At 40.8% G+C, this 25,811-nt stretch overlaps 1 protein-coding gene across 9 annotated transcripts in view; it reads right to left on the reverse strand.

Moving 5' to 3' along the window:
* The window catches only part of CHD9 (chromodomain helicase DNA binding protein 9), a 312,438-nt gene that overhangs the window by 271,716 nt on the left and 14,911 nt on the right, over positions 1 to 25,811 (reverse strand). For all 9 annotated transcript variants that reach the window (XM_075008394.1, XM_075008399.1, XM_075008398.1 and 6 more), the window contains one exon: positions 7,500 to 9,090. In XM_075008394.1, coding sequence (XP_074864495.1) covers positions 7,500 to 8,924 — 1,425 coding nt within the window. In that variant the 5' untranslated portion in view covers positions 8,925 to 9,090. The remainder of the gene's footprint in view (positions 1 to 7,499; positions 9,091 to 25,811) is intronic.

A 25,811-nucleotide genomic window follows, 5' to 3' on the forward strand; every position in this document is an offset into this window, starting at 1 on the left:
CAACTGCAAGCATTCAAGTAAAATTAGATTTCATGTTCTGCCTTTCAATAGATGTGAGTATTTTTAGAGGCCAGTGACAACACCTTTTCCCCCCTGCCAAAGAGATTCCCTGTAACTGGAAGGTTTCCACTCACTGACTTCGTGTGAGTAATAACAGATTAGATGACAAGGTAGTAGGTGCCTTGTAAATACCCAAAATAGATAAGTGCCACATCAGTATTTTCAAAATCCCTCTCAATCTTAGTTGTATACAGAAGCCTCACAACGGTCTAATCTTATGGGCTAAAGCTCACACACAGTAAAAACCAGAGGTGGAATGTAAGTATAAGTACTTCATCACACTGCCCAAGTGCAACTTTTTTCCCGGATCTGAACTTTAATCAAGTAATTTATTTTCATGCAACTTGTACTTTTACTCAAGTATTTTTAAAATAAGATATTGTACTTTTTACTCACCCACCACTTCCGAAAGCGCTCACTTACTGCTTTCATCACACCACTAACAGTTGTGCAAGCCAGTATTCCAATTTGCTAAAGCACAGCTGCATGTGCAATTATCCAATCATGCAGTGAATTTAAAAATAAATAAATAAATAACCAACAAGCACAATGACCCCGCCAAAGAACCACCCTTTTCATACCTACATCAACACCTTTTCAATCAAAAACAGTATCTATGCAGGCACTACCAGCCCTAGACCTGAGCAACCAGGGCTGCTGCCCAGGGCCATACTGAGAGGGGTGCATATGAAGAGTCTCATATGACTTTACCTGCAGCCAGCTAGCTAGGTCAGAGGGGAGATTCAGCATCTCAGCCAAGGGCAGGGAGGACAGTAGCACTTACACTGTCTCACGTAATGCCTCTTCTCTGGTGGGAGCACCAGCAAGGTGGGTGCCCAAAGGCAGGGGTTCCCCAGTCTCCCTGTGACAGAGAGCCCGCAAAGAAGCCCTATGTCAAGAGAGTGGAGCAGGCTGTGCTGGAAGAAGCTCAGAGGCAGGGTGGGTGGCTGAGTTCGGTGGGGACTGAAGGAGTGTGTGTGTTCCCTTTGCTCTGGCTGGCTGGCTGGCTTGAGGGGGAGGGGGGCATTAGTGTGGGTGGTTTCCCTGTGTGCTGGGTGACTGGGATTTGGAGCAACCCTGCTATCTGTGTGTGTGTGTTAGTATGGACAGGTCTGGGTCCACCCCCACCTCCTCCTAAGAGCCCCACAGGGGAACTGAAGAGGAGGGCTGGGCTACAAGATGGGGAGTGGGGTATGACACTTGAATTGTTGAGGTAGGAACCTTTCAATTGTGCCCTTACACTATCAGCAGTTGATGCTTTTTTCCTGCTTCTCCCCTTGCTGGCATAGAAGTTTAGCTCACTTTTTGGGGTGGATGCGGTGGGGGCTGCTGCTGCTACTTCCCCAACATGGGGCAAGTGGGTTGGTGCAAAGGAGGTAACTGTTACTGAAATCAGCTCTCCCAGGAGTCTTCTAGGGAAATGAGTCACAGTGGGTGATTGTCTGCATGGCTGAAATGCGTTTACCTTTCACTCAATTCTTGATGTCTTAGCCACACCCTTAGGCTTTGTTTACATTCTCACAAGCTGTACTTATCCCTATGCTCAAACCTCTCAGATCAGCGGGCCTTGTTAAATCTCCCTGATCTGAGAAATTTTTGAGCACAGTGTTGTTCTTGCATCAAGTTTAACAAGGAATTTTTCTCTGCACCATTCTTAACCTGCAAACCTTCTTCATGATTAGAAGTCACTGGGATTCCTAATATGAGAATCTGAAGATAAGGTTTGATTGTTGTGATTGCAGTTTCAAGGAAGCACTAAAACTCAGAGGAATCCACTAAAACTGCCCCATGCCCCCTACAATGTTTCACCCCTGCTGTCCTGGAATATAAAAAGACTTGGTGGATTGCACTTTATTTTTCATAATTTTGTGTATTATGTTTTAAGCTTTTTGTCCTTTTAGAATTTCTGTAATTGGACTCCTGTAGTTAATTTGGTCACTCTTTCACTTTATAAATGAAGGCTACAATTACATTTAAATTCCAGATTTGAAATACAAATGCATAGTATATGTGTATAAACACATACATACATATGCATACTATGTGGGGGGGGCTGCACACATATACATGCCTTCTTTTGTTTTTAAAAAAAGGGAGGAGCTAGTACATAGCAATTTCCCAGCGCCCCACATGCTCAGTCAATCCCATGGCTTGGTCTGACAAGGTGCCGGTACTCAGTAGCAGCAAGTAGCAGCACAAAAAAATGCACTCTGTGTGTGGGGGAGGTGGGGGGAGAGAGAGAAATAATGGAGTCCTAGGATAAGTCAGGATGGTTACCACAGATTTCCACAGGATGGCTAATTTTTTTAACTTCTGGATACTTGAGTAGAATTGAGATGTGACACCTCTGTATTTTTGCTCAAGTAGCTTTCCAGAAGGAGACTTTGAGTTTTACTTAATTACTTTTTTTTTTTTTTTTTTTTTTTTTGCAAAGGAGCTGTAACTTTATTCAAGTAACTTTTGGCAGTACTTTTTCCACCACTGGCAAAAATGGCCATCATGTGGTGTCATGATCATGAGGGTGAGCCAGCAGCCTGGGAGAGAAAGGGTTAACTTCCTTAGCCAGGTGGAGCTGGCCTATAGGAATGTAGGTAAGAATTGAATTTTGGCTCCTCCCTTTTCTGTTCTCTGTTCCTCCTTCTTCTTCTTTCCACCCATGAGGGAGAGACAGAATCTCTCTCTCCAAGAACAGGCCCCCCAATCCTCTGTAAGTAGGGTAAAGTTTAGATAGATCCGTTAGGCTTTATTGTTTTATGGTATGGGAAGTGGGATCTGATGTCTGTGCACTTTTTAGAAATGTTCTTTTACTCTCCTTGTATCTAAGTTCTCGGCCCATGGTGGAGACTCCCCATGTGTTTTACTTTGCGACTCTTCCATCTAGTCAGGAGGCTTGCAACACGAATATTGCTGCAATAATAAAAAGTTCTCTTTTTTTCTTTTTATTAACTTGGTATTGGTTAATGTTTGTGTACTGGCTTTTACTTGTGGGGCTGAGATTTCCCACGTAGTCTCTCCCTGGTTTCCTTATTATTACTTGGGTGGTGGCAGCGAATTTTATCCCCAAAATCTAAGGTTTTTAGGATTTTTTGGGGGGAAGTTTATACCAAAACCTGGTAGGTATGGTTTTGAAGGTACTTTTGCTGGCTCCCACTTCTGCATTTATCTTACTAGAGTGGGGAAGGAGCCATGACATATGGGAATCTGAATGATTTAATCTGTGGTTTAAGATTGTGTGGGAACATTCATAGGCTACTCTGCAGAGAAATCTGTACGCTTTCCACCTATCAAGAAGAGGATTTCTGTGTTGTCCCAGATAACCTGGCAAAAAGGCTACAAGAATAGACTAGAGAAGAGCAAGGAATCTACAGTTCCAGGATTTTAGGGCATGTCTATACTTAACAAGGGTTTTGACATACTGCGATCAATCTGCCAGAGTTTGATTTTGCTGTGTCAGTGAATATCTCTCTGGGCTCAGTCGCTGACCCTGATACTCCATGCTGTACTGTGGATTACAGGATGTCAGTGTGAGCCTGAAGAGCCTTCATCTACACGGTACAAAGTTGATCTTGATACACTGATTCTAGCTACACTAATGGAGTGGCTAGAAATGTGTATCTGGGAGCAACTTTGATCCCTAGTGTAGACCAGCCTTCAGAAGCCTCAATACGCACTGATACTGCACGGAGTGCTGCAATGGTTATTCTAACATGTAAGTTGTAATAGTGGCTGGGGAGAGGGTCAAAGGTCGATGCGCTCTGTCCAGATGAGACAGGGATGGACTTCATTTTCCAACTCCCCTTTACTCTACCACCTAAAGCTTGCTTATTTCAAGCACCTATCTACGCACTTGTCATCCACTGCTGTGATTTCAAGTTAAGCACTGTGGAGCTACTCAGTTAATACATTCTGCACAACTATAACAAAACTCTGTCTAAGAAATCATGAACAATGCAGAAAAAGCAAATAAAGAAATGTTATCTACTCATTCATGTGACAAGAACCATAGGCCACCAAATGAAATTAACAGGTAGAAGATTTAAAACGAATATTTAGGAAGTACTTATTTACCCAACATAAAACTTGTGGAATACATTTCTAGGAGATGCTGTGAAGGCCAAAACTACATGTGGCTCAAAAAAGAATTTCGTAATTCCATGGAGGACAGATCATCAATAATTATTAGTCAAGACAGTTAGAGATGCAACCCCATATTCTGCGTATCCCTACTCCAATGCCAGAAGCTGGAATGGACAATGGGTTGAATCGCTCAATGGTTGTTTGTTTTGTTCATTCCCTTGAAGCACCTGGCCTTAGCTGCTATTGGATGACAGGACACTTGGCCAGATGGACTTCTGATCTGACCCAGGATGGCCATTCTTGTTTTCTAATGCAATCAACAAAGAATTAAAAGGACAGCTGCATTCTGAATGCCAATCAACATGATATTACAGAAAGTTAAATCTAAAAAAAAATAAATAAGATCACAAGATTGAATGATCAAGATAACTGTGCTAATGGTAACTTAATCATAAATAATTCTGATAATAATCTTTTATGCACATAATCAATGTAGCATATATTCAACAGTTTAAGAATGTTCATTGAAAGACTACAAAGATTAGCTACAAATGGGGAGTCACGGGTGCTTCTACTAGTCTTGCAGGTAGTTGTTCTCAGCCTTATACCCGTAAATACACTGTATATAAAATTTTATGGTATAATATGAAGAAGATACAACACTTGATGACAGAATAAAAGATAAGGACAGGGCAGTTACATAGATTGCTTGGTATGAAGGACTCATTTGAACAACACACCTTACAATATAGCCAAAAGCAAAGTCACGCGTTTAAAAAACAAATAACGTAATTCATACCTATAAGATGGAAGAGGGCTTATAAAGGCTTCAGGAGAGGGGAAAAGGAATATGGTAGGTAATATAAGCTGCCAGTGCAATGCTATAGCTAAAACTGGCAAATGTGATTCTTGAATGAATAAGCAGGGGAATATCAAGTAGGATTAAAGTGGTAATACCTGCATACACAGCATTAGTGAAATCATCAGTGCAATTAAAAAGGATGCTAACTAAACCTTCAAAACTGTTGAAAAATTAGGAAGAGTCCATAAGAGAGCTACAAGGATGGTTTAAATCTCAAAACGTACCTTATACTGAGACACTAAAGCTCAATCTATTCAGGTTGAACCTCTCTAGTCTGGCATCCTTTGGACCTGCCCAGTTCTGAAAACAGAATTTGCCAGACCATGGGAGGCTAATATTGTCTAACAGCTTTACTAACAGTTCCACTGCTTACTTGGTTCTTAGAAGACAATTGGGATAAATTACAGCTAAACAAACAGCACAGAACACTGAGAGCCAGGACTAGGAGCTGGAAACAACCTTTATGGGACTATGAAAATTTGGCCACACCCATGATAAATCTGTAAGTCTAACTAAAATCATGCCAGATCAAATATGTTGCCAGATGAGAGTATGTCAGACTAGAGAGATCTGCGAGACAATTCAGAGATGACTTGACCACGGTCTATACGAAACTACAGGAGAAAGAGGTTTCTGATAGTACAAAAGAATGCGAAGGAGATTAAATGGTTACAAACAGCATCCTGTCCTAGACAATTCAAACCCATCATTAAGACTCAATGGCTGTGTCTAGACTAGCCCCCAACTTCAAAGGGGGCATGCTAATTAGGGTGTCAGGAAATTAATAATGAAATGCTGCAGTAAATATGCAGCACTTCATTAGTCAAAATCTCCCCAACGTAAACTTTGAAGTGTGAAACTTCAAAGTGCCGGCTTGTATGTAGTTGCGGCTCAGCTGCAGGTGCTTCGAACTGCCTGTGATACATCGAAGTCCCTTATGCCGAGGTTGCCAGGGGGAGAGGGGGATTTTAACTAATGAAGTGCTGCATATGCACCACAGCACTTCATTAGTAAACTCCTGACAGCCTAATTACCATGCTCCCCCTTCAAAGTTCAGAACTAGTCTAGACACAGCCAATAACTTTCTAAAAGGTATGTGATAGTTCAGACAGCACTTGTGGACTTGATGCAGAAATTACTGAATGTGGTGTAGGCCTGTGTTATGGAAGAATTCAGAGTAGATCATCATAGCACTCCCTTCTGACCTTACAAATCTGAGTTTAAATTGCTCTCAAAGCTTTTTAAGTTCCACCACTGAGTTCAGTGGAGCATGGTGAGTGCATACCTTTGGCACGGCAAGCCATAGAGTGAGGTCTTCTAAAAAGTTGGGTTAACAGGAGAACATAAACTTCAGGTCTTATGCTGGTTTCCATGGTTTGTTTTCCCAGAAGGGATATTTTGAGAAATAGTAAATATATGAAACCACATGAACAAAGAAGCTGATTAAAATCAAAGACAGAAGTGACTTTTACTCAATTTTCAAACATCTATTCAACATTTGAAAATATCCAACAAAGTGCTGAAAATGAAGATGACTTTCTAATCCACTTTTCTTGGGCTTCCCACGGAGAAGGTTAGCAACAAACAGGCAACAGGGAGGATTTACCTTTTCTGGCACTTAAAGGTTAGGTAAAACATGGATCTTTATCACAGAGTTCTTCAAGCTTTTAATGAAGCAACATTTTTTTCCTAGTTCCCTAAAATTCAATCACCATTATAGCTTTCAGGACAGACCTTTGTCTTTTTACTGACTCAACATAGTCAAAGAGGCACCAAGAGGGAAATATTTCAGAGAGGTCGCCATGTTAGTCTGTATCTTCACAAAATAAAAAAAGCATTTCTGTAGCACCTTAAGGACTAACAATATTGTTTATTAGGTGATGGTGTTTCCGAAGAAAGCTCATCAACTAATAAACAATACTGTTAGTCTTTAAGATGCTACAGGACTGCTTTTTTTGTTTTGTGGGAAATACAGACAACTCTAGTTACACTGTAAGTAGTAAAGTGACTATGAAGAAAAAAGCCCCTCAGAGTTTGAAATATATAATTAATCTTTGTACTGAGGCAAAACTACACAACTTAAAATACATTCATATTTAGTACACATTAGTGACAAATTCTTACTGCACCAAAAATTAAATGTAGATCCCACTGATCCTTTGCTCCAGGCAAATACTATAGTAGTATTTCTAAAACTATTTCTGTATTAACCATTTTAGTACCTAAGAAATCTAAATTATAGATATTTATCCATTTAGATAGGAGTATGAATTATAAGTCTTCAGCATAATAATTAAAGTTGTATATATAAGGTTTGACTTAAAGATGGGTTCTAATTTCTTTTTAAGGATAGAACAGTTATTTATATTCTTTAGTAACAAATGACCAAAAACAGATCAGAGATTTTAGAGTTACCTGTAGACAAAGAACAAATTACTTCCAGTGTGATTAAGTTCAATGGAGTAATTCAGTTACACCGTCCCAAAAAAGGGCTACATACCTGCCCTGGTAAGGCCAGACGATTTCTGTCTTGTAAATGCCGATTAGAAACTGAAGAATGCCAAGGATGCATCTGACTTTGAGACTGTGTCTGAACAATATCAGATGACTGTGTAATATGGTGTTCTATGTCATGCTCTAATATGTGGCTTGAAGCATCCTGAACAAATGCTGAATCATCAAATTGGGGTAGAAGGTCTTCCTGAAGGAGGTCCTCTGGATCAAGTCCAGTAAATGGCTCAGCTTGAGACTCAACTTGATGAAGTAAGTTCTCATCCAACGATGAAAAACCATTGCTTTCTATAGGATCACTGAAATGGCTTATCTGAGAAGCAGAACCAGCAGATGCTGGAAAATTAATGTTCACAGGAGAGAGTTTTGAACTACTGAAACTGCCCTGAGGATGTGCTGAATGCAACATTTGGAAACTATTTGAATTCAACGGTGTATTAGGATTCAAGAGGTGCTCGGTGGTTTCTTGTTTGTTCCCTGTTTGAGATGTAAAGGCATCACTTCCAGTATAATCAGATAAAGGATGCGTTTGTTGGCTAGCAGAAAGAGCAGTAGATGACTGTAGGAGGCTGGAAGGAGAAACATGATTATTAGAGTAGGAATATGGAGAAGAAAACTGCTGTGTACTATTAACAGAGCAAGGAGTCATAGCTGGAGACTGTCCATCAAAGTTTCCTTCCTGATTTCCACAAAAATGTATTGAAGCACTGGGATTTTGAGAAAACTGTTGAACAGAGAGAGGCTGCTGTGAAGTAGATGGATTAGCAATTTGAGGTGGATGGGTAACACTGGCCCGGTGTGGAGCAGATACATTAACCTCCATAAAGTTTTTTGGCAGACTCAGAGCGTCTTGCCCTGTGTTAATATTGTTTCTATTTTGTTGTGACTGTAGTGAGGCACGCTGATGTTGCTGTTCGTTGGCCTGAAATAAGGCAAAGTCATGGTGTGCTACAAAAGTTTTATTTTGCTGCATAGACTGAGAATGTCCTTGGTGAAAAGGAGACCCATTTTGATTTGGAACAGTCGGGGTAGTTTGATGACCCCACATAGGACTACCATCAGCCACATCAGGAAACATTCCATTAGACTGGTTTTGTGGATGGATTGGTGAGCAATTAAATTGAGTGTGTGGTGATAAAACACTGTCAGCTGGACTACCATAAGACTGATTTACTTGAAGTTTCAGTGACTCAAACTGATTTAACTGCTCAAATTCATTCATCTTTTGCTGAGTTTGAGTATCTTGCACATGGTTCAAAGAGTCTATGTGTAAAGGCTCAAATTCTGCACCCAAATTCAATTCATCAACAAGTGAAACAGGTCCAGGTTGTACAAAGGCATCATCCGACAAACCTTCCAATGTCTCACTAAAAAGGTTTGCATCATCAAAAAAATCCATCATAGGATCAGTCATCTTGATATGTCCACACCGCTTTGTCTTTAAACTCCAAATGGAGTCAACTTTACCCCTCTGCAACAAGCAGCAACAGATTACTTCCAGAGGTCACCAGCTTATCCAATGCGTGTCAGAATCCATTAGTGGTCCTGGAGAAATGTATGCCTTAAACTGTAAAACCATCCTAGGGAAGACAGAATAAGAGCAATGATTTATTAAACTTATTTTTCCAGAGTTTTGCTTTACTTAGTTTTAGTTCCTCCTCCCCTTGTTAGTGGTTGGCCATTTCTCCTTTATATTTAGATCAACTACAGAACAGTTGAGTCTAATCTGATTTTTTTTTTTTAAATCAGAAAGACTGTCAAATTCTAATCAAGAATGGGCTGCTTCAGTTTATATCAGTGTCCCACAAATAAAACAAGTACATACTATTAATTTATTTCTTTTCAAATGTATTTTATACAGTTGCAGAATAAGTAATATCATGTGTAATGATTCTGAAAATGCTAAATCAAGAAATATCTGAGAGGAGAAAGGAAACACGACACAAGACAACTGAGACACACAGCATCAGGAAATAACTTTAGTAAGATGGAGCACAGATAATCTATTTCCACCCATCAAACTGAATGAGTGCTCAGTCATTTTAATGAAAATCTTAATTATTTGACATTTCGCAATGGTTAACTCGCACACTGCTCATGTCTTGTGTGCTTGCAAAATGGCACCCAGGAAATAGCTAACAACATTGTTTTTCAATATTTTAATATTTTTAAAATTCAATTTAAAATTTAAATTGGGGGTCAATGTTTTTTAGAGGAGCACACATGCACAAAATGCAGTCACTACATTATACATACAAATTGTGTGTAAGCAATAGTGAAAACCTCTCTCTTTGTACTTAAGTAAGAGGTGGGTAAAGGGTAATTACTCACCAGCTCAAATTAACAAAGTTAAAGAAACATTAAATTATGTTTAATTTCATTTAAACCTATGTAACCAAAACATAAAAGAATCCACCAATGCATAACTATTGAACAACTTTTACTGTATTTGTAATCAAAACGTCCCTCTCCTGAGGTCAAACCCCAACTAAAGGTTAATTCAACAATCACATACCTGGCAGGATCAAACCCATAAAGAATATCTTGAGGAGAGGATATATATGCCAAAGAGAGAGAGAGCATGCACAAGTCATTAAGCTTTTGAACAGAATCAGCTAGAAAACTATTGTTAAAACTGAGCTGTTCAAAAGATCCCTGAAATACAACATACCCATATTTTGTTCAACACAACGTTTAATGTGCAAACTTCAATGAAAATATGTTCTATCCCTACGATATATGGTAATCAGAAAATTTAGTCTTCAAGAACAGCGAAGCAATCACTTGAAAACATGCACTGGTCGAGCACTAACATTCAGATGGAGGGAAAAAAAATTGAACTCTTGAAACCTACAATTGCTAAAACCTACCCAGGCTTCCCTAAAGTGCTCCCCTTCAATGACTGACTCTGTGGACTTGAACGCCACACAGTAACCGTTGTGGTCTTCTTAGGACAACCCAAAGGTTCGATTTTTTTTTTCTTTTCGACAGAGCCCTCCGTTGTGTGTAGGTAACTAAATAGTTTGAACAAGGATTGATGTGAAGTATGCTTTGTATGCTATATGCTAAAAATACAACCAGCAGAATGTAAAGTGATCGAGAATTAATCATAAAAGGCTTCTCCTGCATCCATTCCAAAACTGTACACACTTTGTTTACTATTTAAAGTCAGGTTATTTAAATTTCCATGCTATAGGAAATATTTCATGCATGTGATGAAGTGAGTTGAAACCCATGAAAACTTATACCATAATAAAATTGTAGGCTTTAAGGTGCCACTGTTCCTTGTTTTATCGTGTGTCAATATTGAGGCAACTTTAGTTATTTAAGAAATTATTTCACCAGACCCTCAATTTTACAAATAATCACTTGTACAAGCCACTCCCAGCTCTTCCTGAGGGAAGAAAGAAAGAAAAAAAAAAATCACACAGTCCAAGCTGACAATGACAAGTTGATACCCCACCACATTCTGTTGTCTTCAGTACAGCAGAAGTTGCTTACAGTGGCTTGAAAAGTAAGAACACAAGACAATACACCATTCCTTATATTAGGCATCATACACATGATTTTGATGTTATGTTATGCAACGTTATGAATTCTTACATGCAAGATTAATTTGTAAATTAGGGTTTCTACAGTCTTTACACATCTGAATTACTTCACTATTGCTAACTGGTCTCCTTCTTTAGGCAACGTCAACATCGGCAAGCCCTGATCTTGCATTTCATTAAACAAACAAAAGATGTGCAAGGAACCAGGATCAGATTATTTTCAGAAAATTATTAGGTGGAAAGAAAAAGAAAGGTAGGACCACCTAAATGCTCCACAAAACTAAACTATATTCTCGTCTTTTCCATTCTAACCAGTTTTGCTTTGGAAGAAAAGCTAAATATACTTTCTTCTATTAGATTTCACATAAATGATGCTAACAGAAAATTATAATCACACACTTCAGTATTCTGAAGTGAAACATTATGAAGATTAACTTTTCTTCACCTGTGGTAAGCAAAATGTGTAATAAACAGCATATTTTTAAAAAGCATTGCTAATAATCAGATTTTCCATTTTGCACAATCATAAGCATATAATATAAAATAGAAATTATATTATTTACCAAGGAAGAGGCTGAGATAAGGGGATAGAAGAAACTAACACAGGTGAACATACAATCAAGTTAAATTAAGTAGGATGTACCAGTACTATAGCTAGTCGTAAATATATCTATTCAATCTGACTATTCAAAGGGGACTAATTAAATCAATGGTAAAGTTTACTACATTTTATTAGCTGCTTGTCAGTCCAGGACTCCCGAACTGGAGAAAAAATAATCAGTTTTAAATGTCTTCATCATTGAACATGTTTTAAATGAAAGTATACCCATGGGGTTTTCCCAACACCATCAACATCAAAATACTAAATTCCCCCTCAAAAAGGGAGTGAAGAAATAAAAGGAAAGTCCTTTATTTACAGATGACTGTCATACAACAGATTAAAGTGAAAATACAAATTACAGTAATGAGTATTACTTACACATATACAGGTCTTATCTCGTTCCACATTTCTCAAACCACCAACTTTCATGGATGAGTAGGCACAAATTATCCCTTCAGGACACATACATTCTTGAGAGAGAATTCTTATGTTTTGCCCCACACTAATATTTTAATCTACCTGAACGCTTAAACACTATGAAGTCTTGACGAAGAAACTGCATAAGACTCCATGTTAATGCCCAAAAAAGATAAGGACAAATGTAGTTTTAAAATGGATAAAGCTAACCATGGTTTGTGCTAAAAAATGTTTAAAAAAAAACAAAACAAAAAACTACCTTTCATTTTAGAGGTAACCTCTGTGTCCTAGAAACATACTCCGCAGCATTTTTCAAACTTGTCTTGCCATTTATGCAAACCAAAATGTTTTGCAAAGCTTCTCCTTCTCGAACATCAGGTGGTTAGGAATGTACCTGCAGCACTGTGCTAAGCACTACTTAATCTTTTTAGCTGCCCCCCCTTCCTGCTCTCAAAATAGTATGTTAGGTAACACTGCCAATTTGTGACAGGTAAGATACAGAGAAATTTTTAAAGGAGGAAGTTTAGAAATTCTAATCCTCCTCTTTAGTGCTGCATGCCCAACTTAACAAATAGAGTAGGGATTCTAGCCTTGAGCATGTTCAGTGACTGAAACTGCAGTAACAGTTGATGAAGGAATGCCCAACATAGTGAATGCTAGTGGGAAAGGGGTAGGGTTAGAAGCTGAAATAAAAAAAGAACAAGTTAAAAATCACTTAGGAAAATTAGATGTCTGCAAGTCACCAGGGCCTGATGAAATGCACCCTAGAATACTCAAGGAGCTGATAGAGGAGGTATCTGAGCCTTTAGCTATCATCTTTGGAAAATCATGGGAGACAGGAGAGATTCCAGAAGACTGGAAAAGGGCAAATATAATGCCCATCTATAAAAAGGGAAATAAGAATAACCCAGGAAACTATGGGCCAGTCAGCTTAACTTCAGTGCCAGGAAAGATAATGGAGCAGGTAATTAAAGAAATCATCTGCAAGCACTTGGAAGGTGGTAAGGTAATAGGAAACAGCCAGCATGGTTTTGAAAGAATAAATCTTGTCAAACTAATCTGATAGATTTCTTTGATAGGAGAACGAGCCTTGTGGATAGGGGAGAAGCGGTAGATGTGGTCTACCTAGACTTTAGTAAAGCATTTGATATCGTCTCTCATGGTATTCTTATAAAAAAACTAGGCAAATACAATTTAGATGAGGCTACTATAAGGTGGGTGCATAACTGGCTGGATAACCGTACCCAGAGAGTAGTTCTTAATGGTTCTCAATCCTGCTGGAAAAGTATAACAAGTGGGGTTCTGCAGGGGTCTGTGTTAGGACCGGTTCTGTTCAATGTCTTCATCAATGATTTAGATATTCGCATGGAAAGTACGCTTATTAAGTTTGCAGATGATACCAAGTTGGGAGGGGTTGCAACTGCTTTGGAGAATAGCGTCATAATTCAAAATGATCTGGATAAATTGGAGAAATGGTCTGAGGTAAACAGGATGAAGTTTAATAAGGACAAATGCAAAGTGCTCCACTTGGGAAGGAACAATTAGATTCACACATACAGAATGGGGAGAGACTGTCCAGGAATGACTAGAGTAGAAAGGGATCTAGGGATTATAGTGGACCACAAGCTAAATATGAGTCAACAGTGTGATGCTGTTGCAAAAAAAGCAAACACAATTCTGGGATGCATTAAGAGGTGTGTTGTGAACAAGACACGAGAAGTCATTCTTCCACTCTACTCTGCGCTGGTTAGGCCTCGGCTGCAGTATTGTTCTGGGCACCGCAGTTCTGGGCACCGCAGTTCAAAAAAGATGTGGAGAAACTAGAGAGGGTCCAGAAAAGAGCAAACAAGAATGATTAAAGGTCTAGAGAATGGGACCTATGAAAAAAGGTTGAAAGAATTGGGCTTGTTTAGTTTGGAAAAGAAAAGATTGAGGGGAGACATGATAGCGGTTTTCAGGTATCTAAAAGGGAGTCATAAGGAGGAAGGAGAAAACTTGTTCTTCTTGGCCTCTGAGGATAGAGCAAGAGGCAACGGGCATAAACTGCAGCAAGAGAGGTTTAGGTTGGACATTAGGAAAAAGTTCCTAACTGTCAGGGCAGTCAAACAGTGTAATAAATTGCCAGGGGAGGTTGTGGAATCTCCATCGCTGGAGATATTTAAGAACAGGTTAGATAGATGTCTATCAGGGATGGTTTCGACAGTACTTGGTCCCGCCATTGGGGCAGGGGGCTGGACTCGATGGCCTCTCAAGGTCCCTTCCAGTCCTAGTGTTCTATGATTCTATGATAAGCAGAATATGGAAGATACAGTTAAAATGAATTGGTACATGTTCTTTTATCTCTCTTCTGTTCCTTTATTCTTTAACTTTTCTTTCATTTAGGCAAAACCATATGACCACACAGTATTTCAAAAGAAAACTTCAATTCCAGATTTAAGGCAACTGAAAGTTATGACTTCCTGGGGAACCCGGTGTATACTCAAATGTAGTATTTTTGACAAAGTTCAATATGGTCTGCAAACCTCTCTGAATTCCATGACTTTAGAGGTTTTAGGGTTTTTTTTCCCCCCAATAGTGGTGCATCATTATTGCACAAGGCTTAGTGTTAGTTTGATATAAAACTTATTACATGTTTTAGATGACAAAGTTCTTTTTTAAGGTTGAGGGGGTTTTCGGCTTTTGTACAGATCCTCTACTACAACTGACAACTAGCCAAGACGACAAATACATTCTTGTTAAGTTTTCAAAGGTCATTACCTCTTTACTAGCTAGTATTAATGCACATTTGATCGATTATCGTTTCAGATCTCTCACAATTCATTTTTAAACCAAAAAGTGGCATTTTAACTCAATTTAATCTAAAATAGTTCCATAATTTTCTCAGTGAAATCCACAGAATATAAATATAAGGAGCAGTGGGTGTCCTATTCTGATTTAATTTCACAAACACAGTATTTAGATCATGGTTTCCAAAAGTGGGAGGCATGAAGAAATTCCTGGGGGGCGCGAGGCAACCCAGCCACCCGCCTCATCACTCCCCTGACCCCAAGACAGAGCCAACCCTTGTTTCCAACTCTCAGCCCCTGCCATTTCACATGGGCAACCTGGCACCGCCGCTATAAAAAGCAGGCAGCTAGCAAAGGCTCACATGGAGCTAGCTGCTGCCTGCAAAGGTGAGTGAGTGTGGGTTGCAGGTAGGAGGATAGAGTTAGATGGGGGGCTGGCAGTGCCTGGCTTTGTGGGAGGGGAGGGGCTCGGGTGGGTGGCTCACAGGCAGCTGGGGCAGCTGGCCCACAGCTCAGGTGGGCGGTCCCAGCAGTGCGGGGCTCAAGCAGCAGGCCAGCTTGGGCTGATCCAGGCACCCACAAGGTGGGGCCTGTGCCATTAGCCTGGATGGTCCACAGTCAGTCTCCTAGGATTCCCCAACTTATGAAGAAAATGCAGCATCATCTTTCACATTGAATTCATTTGTTTCTGATGTTAAATTACGTTTTTATTAAACTTTTGGGCCAACAAAAACCATTTGTGCTTGTTTTATTTTAATAACATTTTTGTATCAAGATTTTGTGTTTATTTTAAATTACGAATTGAATTTTTTGTTAAAAGTGGGGTAGGGTGATGGTAAAGAAGAGGTGGGGGTCATGAGGGTTTCTCAAAAATCAAAAGGGGGGCATGATGCCGAAAAGTTTGGAAATTACTTTTTTAGAACTTGGCTCCATTTAGAAGCTGTGATTAGCACAGCCGTTCCAGAGTAATGCTGTGCAGATATTCTATTCCAAAACGAATGCAACTTTATTCCAGAATAATTACACCACTTCACCTAAAATGAATAATCAGGATGCTACTTGCAATAACTTTGTCTTTAACATACTTTGCCATCTGTCATCTTCAGTCATGAAATCACACCTAAAATTTAACATGTAAATATATTTTTGTCTTTAAGAAAAGGTGGGAGGTGGTCATTGGCCAGAAAACAAAGCAAGTAAACAATCTATTCAGATTTTACAGCTTCTTCAAATCAGAGGTTAAGCCCTCAGATTTAAAAAAAAGTTGCCTTTTCAATCAGGTTATAAAATGAGCACAAAATTTTCCCAGGTGGTGTGGTGATGCCTTCAGCACAACTCAAACTACCACTGAAAAATCAAATGAGTGTGGTAACCCTTATCTGTAAGGGAAGAAACAAAACAAAGTTTTTCCAATAAAAACAGGATATGAAATAATTAAGTGTCGTTCCTCTCAGCCTGGCCACAAACAGCTCCAGTCCCTTACCAACACTTGCCTATATATTCATTGCAGTTTAGGTTAGTTTTTGCTGATGATTTTCAGAGCCATTTGAGCAGCAATAAAACTGGAAATGATGAGATCATTTCCACTCTGTTGCTTACAAAAAGAGCTGAGAGGAATAAGAGGCAAATATCAAAACTAAGAGGAGGAGCCAACCAGACTGAGACTGAGGTCAAGTATTTTTTCCGCACATATGTTACAGAGGAGGAAGGGCTAATACACAGAGTACAGTTTATCCATTATATTCAGAAAGGGGGTTCGTGTGCATGCTTCAAAACGTAACATACTCAAACTAATCAGAAGTTGTGAAAATATATAGACATCCTAAGCAGGGTATATGGATCACTGGAAGCCTGGAAGGAAACCAGCAATTTGCATTTTCCCAGAAGCTAAGGAAGCTGGGCTTTTCAATATAGACAATGCCCCTGGTCAGTCTTCGGTTGGACTGTGCCATCCTCAGATTTGTGTGTTTTGTAAATTTTGTGAGAAATAAGAAAGGATGGGATGAAGGATTTGTTAAATAACTCAGCAAAGAGAAACAGACATTAAAGGTAGAAAGGTTGTTGGCCAAAGATGTGGTGAAATAAAATAGGAGAAGAATGAAGGGGAAAACAGCGAAGAAGAAACAGAACATAATACAGACGAAGCAAGAGAAAGAAAAAAAAGTTGCAAGGATGTGGGGTGCAGGGAACACACGAGTGAAACCAAGGAGGAAGCGAGTGTAAAAAATGCAAGACAGAGCAAATTATACCTTTACAATTTTATTAAATGGAAAGTTGATAAACAGCATCCCAATTAAAGAGAGGCTGTCATAAAGACAGTGGAGCAGTTAGAATTCTTGAACTGCAGAGACAGTGGGTTCTCTGGACAGAGGAATTATTATTCTTCCTGACTACAGCTCAGTCCTTAAACTAGAACTACGGTATCCAATATGCTCCCTGTTCACCACATATAGTGGCAAATGTGGCTTGGCAGGCTGGTGTGGCAGCTCAGGTGGCAGCTCCAGGGCTCCCACAGCAGCTCCTTGGGCACTGAGCAGTTCTTGGGGCTGTGTAACTTGAGGATGGGCAGCTCCAGCAGCGTGGCTCTTGGGCTGCACTGCTCTGGTGAGTCACCGGGAGCAGGGGGGTAGGGCGCCTGCTACAGGAGAGTGGCAGACAGAGGCCTGGCTGGAATAGGGCATGTGGCAATCAGGTGTTTTGCTTTTGGAAACCACTGCACTAGAAGATATCAAGTAAACATTGAGCTCCATAGCCAAACACAATATCATCACTTTGCCTAAGGTAAATAAGCCGCACTGAGGCTTAAGCAACACTATGAAGAAATGTCAAAAAGAGATACATAAATTGCAGTGCACAATTTGCATATCTTTTTCTGCTTTCCTGTCAGGAGGGGTAACACAATGCAGGATTTTTATATTGGGTCTGGAAGCCATTTTAATGCGCATTGTGGCTACCGGCCCCAAATATTGTACAGGGGGTAGGGGGCCTGGGAGGTGTCTAATGAAAGCTGATGATTCCCTGAATCTATGTATGCTACTTATATATCTTTATTGTGTACGTAGGTAAAGTTATAAATTTTAGCTATGTAGCTGTATTAGAAAATGGTTTAGTGTCAAGCTTCACAATAGGATTCCTCACTGGGCTAAACAATAAGATGGAAACCAGGTGCTCAGATGACAAATCCACACCCCAGATGCTTGAGACGTGTCAATGGAATGCAGCCCACTGGTCAGGTGACCTGGACTGAGACAAAGGAAGAGGCCCATTTCAGAAATTTAAGACATATTGCTTGGCACTCATCCAATGACAGTTTGCCACAACAGCCCAGCTGAGTCAGGTGGGGGAAGACCCTCAAGGGACTATGGGAAGAAGAAAGGACTTTGTCCCTGGATGAAAAAGGAGGGTGTGGACTTAGCAACCTCCATCTCAGATCTTTTGGTTTTTTTGGTACCTGTGCCTATCTCCAAGGGTCCATGTTCCAGCATGTGGATCCCAGCAGGCCAGATCTACTATGCTCCAGTAACAAACGATATGACCTAAAATGGAGGGTCAGAGACTTTCAAGAATCAGCAAGTAACATCCCTCACCTGAGTTAATAATGGAAACTGATGTATGTAAAGTACTGCTTTAACAATTCTTTTCACTAACCCGGTTCTTTTTCTTTTTTATTAATAAATATTTAGATATTTATATCAAAAGGATTTGGGCGAGGATTTTATTTTGGGGCAAGATCTAAGTATATATTGACCAGGAACTGGGGCTGGACCCTTTGGGGCCAAGAAGAATCTGTGGAGTTGAGGAAACAAGCTTAAGCGCCTCTCACCTGAATTTGGGGTTGTTGGTTTGGGCTGGTATAGCAGCTGGGAAGTAATGTGGGTTTGCTTCTGGGTGGCCAGGGTGCTGGCAAAAGTGCTCTTGTGGCTGTCTTAGTGAGAAGGAAATCCCATCTTGGGGTTGACAGTAACCCAGATTTTAAGCAAAGTTACCTTGGATGGATTTCTCTAGCTGTGCCCAGAAACCCCATCCTCTTACAAGTGGTTTTTCTGAAATTTGGTTTGTCCTACCCAGTGCCAAATTTCAAAAAAGCTTCCTTTGTCAGGCCATCCCTTCTTTCTCAGCGAATGAGGTTTACAGGGATGGTGACACAATGTATCTGCTTTGCCAGAACTGTTGTCAGACATTGCAGACCTTTTCCCAGAGACCTCCAGCATTGCAGAAAAGGGCTGTAATCTAGCCCTAACCAGAGAGATTACTAAAAAGTAAAACCACACCCCGCCAGAAGTGATGAAACCTCTATCATCAGTTACTGTCCATGTGAAAATCATCATCCACTTCCAGAAGCCGTAAGAGGTTTTAAAAAGCAAGTTACAGATATATTGCAACAAAATTCAAATCACTTTTAAAAGGTGAGTGAACAATGATCATAAAAGATCAAATTAAAAGAATAGTTAATATATTTCACACAAAACACATTTCTAGTGGGGAGATAATTTCTTGACCCACTCTATTCTAATTGCAAAGAAATTTGACCCTGATCTAGTCAATTCTTGAAAGCTTTTACAAAATGCTTTTAGCTCTAAATACAGAGAAAGTCTTTATACATATAGAAAAACCAGTCATTTCACTGTGACAAGCAAATGTGACAGCAGTAGAAACCTGGATGAAAGCATGATGAGATAATATTTGCTGTAAAACACTAAGACCTATACCCAGGAAGGAAGAACTGAAGTTTGAAAGGCACAGAATGGGAGGGGAGAAAAGAAAAAGTTTCATTTTCTCAAATTCAAGAATTGGCCTAAAAATATAGTAGAGACTTGTTTCTAAATGGGCAGAAGTTTGTCAGAGACAGTGAAGAGTTATTCTTGTTATAGCTTATTAAATTGTATATGACACATGAAAATGTGTTCTTTGTCAAATCCTTCAGTCCAGTTGTTCCTCAATCTGTAGTTAACAGACCATGTCTAAGACTTCCAAATGGGCCCACACCTCCATCTGAAATACTCTGTGTTCTCAAATGAAAAAGGGGGAGAATCACTGCCTTAGTCATTGATTGGACAAAAAGTACTCAATACCAGACACATAAGTAGTAGCAAAGTAGAACCTACAGTAGACCCTTGACTTACACGATTTCAACCGATGTGTTTCTTGCAGTAACACGAGTCAACATCATGGGGGGCGGGAGCCAGGATCCAGTCAGCAGCCTGGCTCCCCTCCACTTAAGGAGCCAGGAAACTGACCAGCTGCTGCACTGGTCAGTTTCCTGGCCCCAGAGAGTGGCGGGGAGCTGGGAACCAGATGGCTCCCCTCCACAGCACCAGCCAATTTCCTGACTCCTGCAAGCAGAGGGGAGCCAGGAGCCAAGCTACACCTGGTTCCCAGCTCCCCACCACTCAAGCGAACAGGGAGCCAGGCACAACCAGGAACAGCGGACCTCACGGTGGCAGTGACCCCACCCCACCCCGTCCCAACTTGCACGAAATTTGATTTAGGCATATGCAAACTACACGTTCACGTAAGTCTTGGGTCTACTGCAAATTATATGTGCAGGAATAAACTGACATTTTAAAACTTTGTTCTCTTAATATGAAGAGCTATCATATTATTAATGTAAAGTTATTCTTCCCTTTTGTTTCCAAAGAAAAATTATACTAAGATAGATTTCATGTTGAGTGTATGTAACAATATTTTACAATTACAAAAACTGACAGGAATGGTACACACTCATCCCTCGCTACACGAGCACAATGGGTTCCCAACTTTCTGCTCATAGGCGAAAATTCATAAGAGGGACACTAAATTATCACTGAATACATGTTAAAGTCTCTGATTCATTCTTAGTGCTCCTAACTTGGCGAAGGAGAGGCAGCATGTGGTGCTGCTTGTGAAAGGTAAGTGAACCTTGGGTTTGGTGGGCAGGGTTGGAGAGGGTTAAAGGCTAGAGGCAGTTTGGGGCCATGAGCAGGAGGGAGGGTTAAAACCTGGTAGGGGCTCCAGTGGAGGAGGTGGCGGGCTGGACCAGAGGGAGCGGGGGTAGTTGCGAGCTCGGGGGAGGCTGTTGGGAACAGGCTGGGCTGGAGGGTGCAGGGGGAAGCTGTGCAGTGTGGCTGGAGGTGCCTGACCGCATGGCTGCAGGCACCCCACCATGTGGCCAGAGCCACTTCACAGCACGCAGCCGTCCTGCCACGTGGCAGGAGCCACTTTGACGTGCAAAGCTGGAGGTACCGGCAGCTCCCCAGCAGTAGGTCCTTAACTTACCTGCAGGAGAGGCAGTTAGGGGACTGGACCAGGTCACTGAGTGGAGGGGCTGGGAGGCAGCGGGGGGTTTCAGACTGCAGCAGGTTGCGGCCGTGGGGAAGGGGGTAAGGCTCATATTAGCCGGGGGGCTTCACCCATCTAGTGAGCAAAGGTAAGTATACGTGTCCCTCATTTAAGCAAGTACTCCTAAGTACAGTACTCATTTAATGAGAGATGAGTGTATTTGTCCCTGATGCCACCTTTAACTGTTGTTCTTCGAGATATGTTGCTCATATCTATTCAAGCTAAGATTTGCACATGTCACGTGCATTAACTCTTGGAAAGTTTTACCCTAGCTGCTACCTGTTGGGTGGGTTGTGGAGTCAGCTGGAGTGGCACCCATGTGGAGCCCTATATATGACCCTGCCGACCCAACCACCAGTAAGTTCCTTCTTGCCAGCTCTTCTCACAGCGGGGAAAGGAGGGTGGGTATCAAATAGATATGAGCAACACATCTCAAAAACAGAAGTTACGAAGGTGAGGAACCATTTTTATTTCTTTAACTGCTTGCTTATATCTGTTCATTAAGTGAGTTACAAGCCATAGCCAAGAGAAGGTATCAGAGTCAACGCACAGCTGACTCAAGGATGGCAGCCCCAAATGCTGCATCCTGTCTACGCTCCTGTACAAAAGCACAGTATGTCGTAAAACTGTATCCAGAGGATCATGTCACAGCTCAACAGATTTCCTGGAGACACACATGAGCCAGGAAGGCAGTGGAAGAGGCTTGAGCACATGTTCAACATGCTGTAATAAACAACAAGTAACCTTCGCAAGGTTGTAGCAAGTTCACATACATGACGTGATCCAGGTAGAGACGCCCTGCAACGAAACCAGTTCTTTCATACACTCAGTGATGGCTGCAAAGAGCTGCAAGGTTTTGTGGAAGGGCACAGTCCTTTCAATGTAGGAGGCAAGCTCCCACCTCACGTCAAGAAAGCAAGGGAGATGTGGGATTGCAACAAATAGTCCACCACAGAACTGACAGACTACGCTGGCGATAAGAAGCACTGGGCAGAGGTTGGGTCAACAGGGTCATATATAAGACTCTGCAATAGTACCATTCCAGGGGGCTCCACAGCCAACCCGGTGGGAGCAGGCTAAGGCAAAACTTTTCAAATGTGAGGCACATGATGCACCCACACTTAACTTGAATTGATACGACCAAGCACTTGCACATATTCTACACTGAGGAAACTCAGAGTTAAAATAAAACCTTAAGTATATAGTTTAATATATTATTGATACCTTAAGACAGAGAAATGCACAGATAAGCCTTCCCCTAGTTAGGTTACCTTTGCCCTGACACTCTACCATCCTATAACCATAAAGCATTTTATTTTCTGTACTCAGATTAAGCTGGTATTTCTCCTCCATGAAATGATTACAGAGCAAAGACATGTCACTTGTGTATGCAACTTGTGTATTTCCATACCTTGAAATTTAAAAAGTCCAGATATACATTAACACTAATTCTTCTGCATTGATTATGCTTATTTTGAAATAATTACATAATCCCTTTATCATATACACTTGTGAATTTTCTTTTTAATCAAAAAATTCAGACACAAAACCTGAATTCAAGATAGGTAACTTATATTCACCAGGACATCCTGGCCGCTTTATGTTTCGATGGAGCAGTACAAAGCAGACAGACTATGCTAACTATTCAAGATGGATTCACAACTGCCAGCAGCAGAAAGTGTACATGTGTACACCCAGTTTCCCCCTCCCTCCACTTCACACCCAGAATCTTTACTCCATCCTACACTCCCTGTACCCCCTGTGCTCAAGAGGCTCCAGTTTTCCCCTCCCCTCCCTAACCTCTCTTTTGAGAGCACCTGATTCAAGTAGTAGTTTTTGGACAGCAAGATTTAGGATTAACTGTGCATTTTTGACATTCTTCATAATTCATACCTTCAATCTAAAGATACATACACAGGATGTCCTACTAAAGACAATTACACACAAAAAATGGACACTTGAAAAAAGAGTACATTTCTTCTATTACTCTCAATGTGAGTAAAACTAACCTTCACAGAGAATAGTTACAACTGCTCTCAAAGAGTAGTTATCAATGATTCACAGTCATGCTGGAATGGCGTTAACAAGCGGGGTTCCACAGGGATCAGCTCTGAGACTGGTTCTGTTCAGTATCTTCATCAATGGTTTAGATAATGGCAGAGAGAATACACTTTTAAAGCTTGCGAATGATACCAAGCTGGAATAAGTTGCAAGTGTTTGGGAGAATAGGATTAAAATTCAAAACAATCTGAACAACCTGGAGGAGCAGTCTAAGATAATTAGAACAAAATTCAATATGGACAAATGCAAAATACTCCATTTAGGAAGAACAATTTGTTGCACGTACACAAAACGAGAAATCGCTGCCTAGGGGGTAGCACTGCAGAAAGGCATCTGAGGGTCATTAAGGACAACAAGCTAAATATGAGTAAACCGTCTAACACTGTTGGAAAGAAAAGTAAACATTCTGAGATATATTAGCAGAAGTGTCATAAGCAGGACACTAGGGACGTGGATACACTGGCACGAAACTTCGAAGTGGTCATTTCAAAGATTACTAATGAGGCTCTGCAATGAATATTCAGTGCCTCATTAACATGCCACCAGCCACAGCTCTTTGAAATTGCCGCATTTCGCTCCTGTGTGGCTTATCCTTTTCAAAAGGACCCCACCAACTTCAAAATTCCCTTATTCCTAACTGCTGATGAGCAGCGCGGGAGCTAAATGCAGCAATTTTGAAGTGTCGTGGCCAGCAGCATGCTAACGAGGCACTGAATATGCATTTCAGCGCCTCATTAGTATTCTTCAAAATGGCCATGGCATGGCTATTTTGAAGATTACCATTCTTCCTTCGAAGGAAGGCGGTAAGGTAATGAGGCTGTTCGGAGTTTACTAATGAAGTGCTGCCGTGCATAGGCAGCACTTTATTAAGCAAATTCCCCCCCGCAGCAACTCCGAAGTTTTAAACTTTGAAGTACTGGCATGCGCACCGGTACTTCGAAGTTTAAAACTTTGGAGTCGCCACTGGGGGGAATTTGCTTAATGAAGTGCTGCCTATGCACCGCAGCATTTCATTAGTACACTCCAAACAGCCTCATTACCATCCTTCCTTCGAAGGCAGGTGGTAATGTAGACACAGCCTTAGTATAGGACGTAGCCAAGTAGTAATTCTGGAACTCTACTCCACACCAACTGGAGCAATATTGTCCAGTTCTGGGTGTTACATTTCAGGAAAGATGTGGACAAATTCGAGAAAGGTCAGAGAAGGGGGGGGGGAGGTCAAGGAAACATGACTTATATGGCAAGACTGAAAGACTGAGGAGGGGAAGTGTAACAGCTTTGAAGTACAGTAAAAACCTTCAAAACAAAAAGCAGTCAAGTAGCACTTTAAAGACTAGCAAAATAGTTTATTAGGTGAGCTTTCGTGGACAGACCCACTTCTTCAGACCATAGCCAGACCAGAACAGACTCAGTATTTAAGGCACAGAGAACCAAAAACAGTAAGCAAGGAGGACAAATCAGAAAAAGATAATCAAGGTGAGCAAATCAGTGAGCAGAGGGGTGGGGGGGGGGGAGGTCAAGAATTACGCAAGAATGGCCTCCCCCCCACCCCTCCACTCTCTGATTTGCTCACCTTGATTATCTTTTTCTGATTTGTCCTCCTTGCTTACTGTTTTTGGTTCTCTATGCCTTAAATACTGAGTCTGTTCTGGTCTGGCTATGGTTCGAAGAAGTGGGTCTGTCCACGAAAGCTCACCTAATAAACTATTTTGCTAGTCTTTAAAGTGCTACTTGACTGCTTTTTGTTTTGATAGTGTATAGACTAGCACGGCTTCCTCTCTGTTCCTGGCAAAATTCTTGTTATCCAGCACATGGATAACAGGCCAGGGGAATAGGACTGGCTGACAGCTACACATCTGAGGGGACAGAGAGTGGTGAGCAGGACTGGTGTGTAGCAAAAATGTATATTGTAGCACATATTAATTATGAGACTAAGTATGAGATATAATTTCATGTATATATAACTTGCTTATAAGTTCTATAGCTTCTATTTCTCTCTGTCTCTCTCATGTGAAGGTACTCTTCGCTGTAAGACGCAGCCAAACTGCAGCTGCCTCTTTTTTTATTGAGTTGAGGCCTTATATATCAATATGTATTTAGCTAACATGTCTTCTTAATCTTCTTAATATGGACATCAGTTAGTCCTTGATCAGACCAACGGCTATGTCCAAATTTTTGCAAGATATGTTCAAGAGATGTGTTCTTTTACAAATGTCAATTTTTCAGTCTCCCTTCCAGGAGCCTCCTTACAAACACTGCTTACGCTTGAACATCTTCCAGCCCTTAACAATCCTCCTTATTTGTCCTGTACTCTTAGGGCCCTAGGACAAGGGTAGAACAGAGATGCTAAGCTTCATTCTTTTGGACTCAGTCATGCTAGAGCCCAAGGTATACACCACCTTTAAATTATTCCCACATTTAGAGGTGGAGAGTAGACTACTAAACCCACTCCTTACTCAGACTTGCTATGACCTAGTGTGCATATACCTTTAAGAGGATATTTCTTTTCCTGGAGCAAGAAATCTAATTTTCCTCCCTTCTTTCTAGTGCCACTAACTCTACAACTG

Source organism: Carettochelys insculpta, chromosome 14, assembly GCF_033958435.1.
Source record: "Carettochelys insculpta isolate YL-2023 chromosome 14, ASM3395843v1, whole genome shotgun sequence".
Classification (NCBI taxonomy): domain Eukaryota; kingdom Metazoa; phylum Chordata; order Testudines; family Carettochelyidae; genus Carettochelys; species Carettochelys insculpta.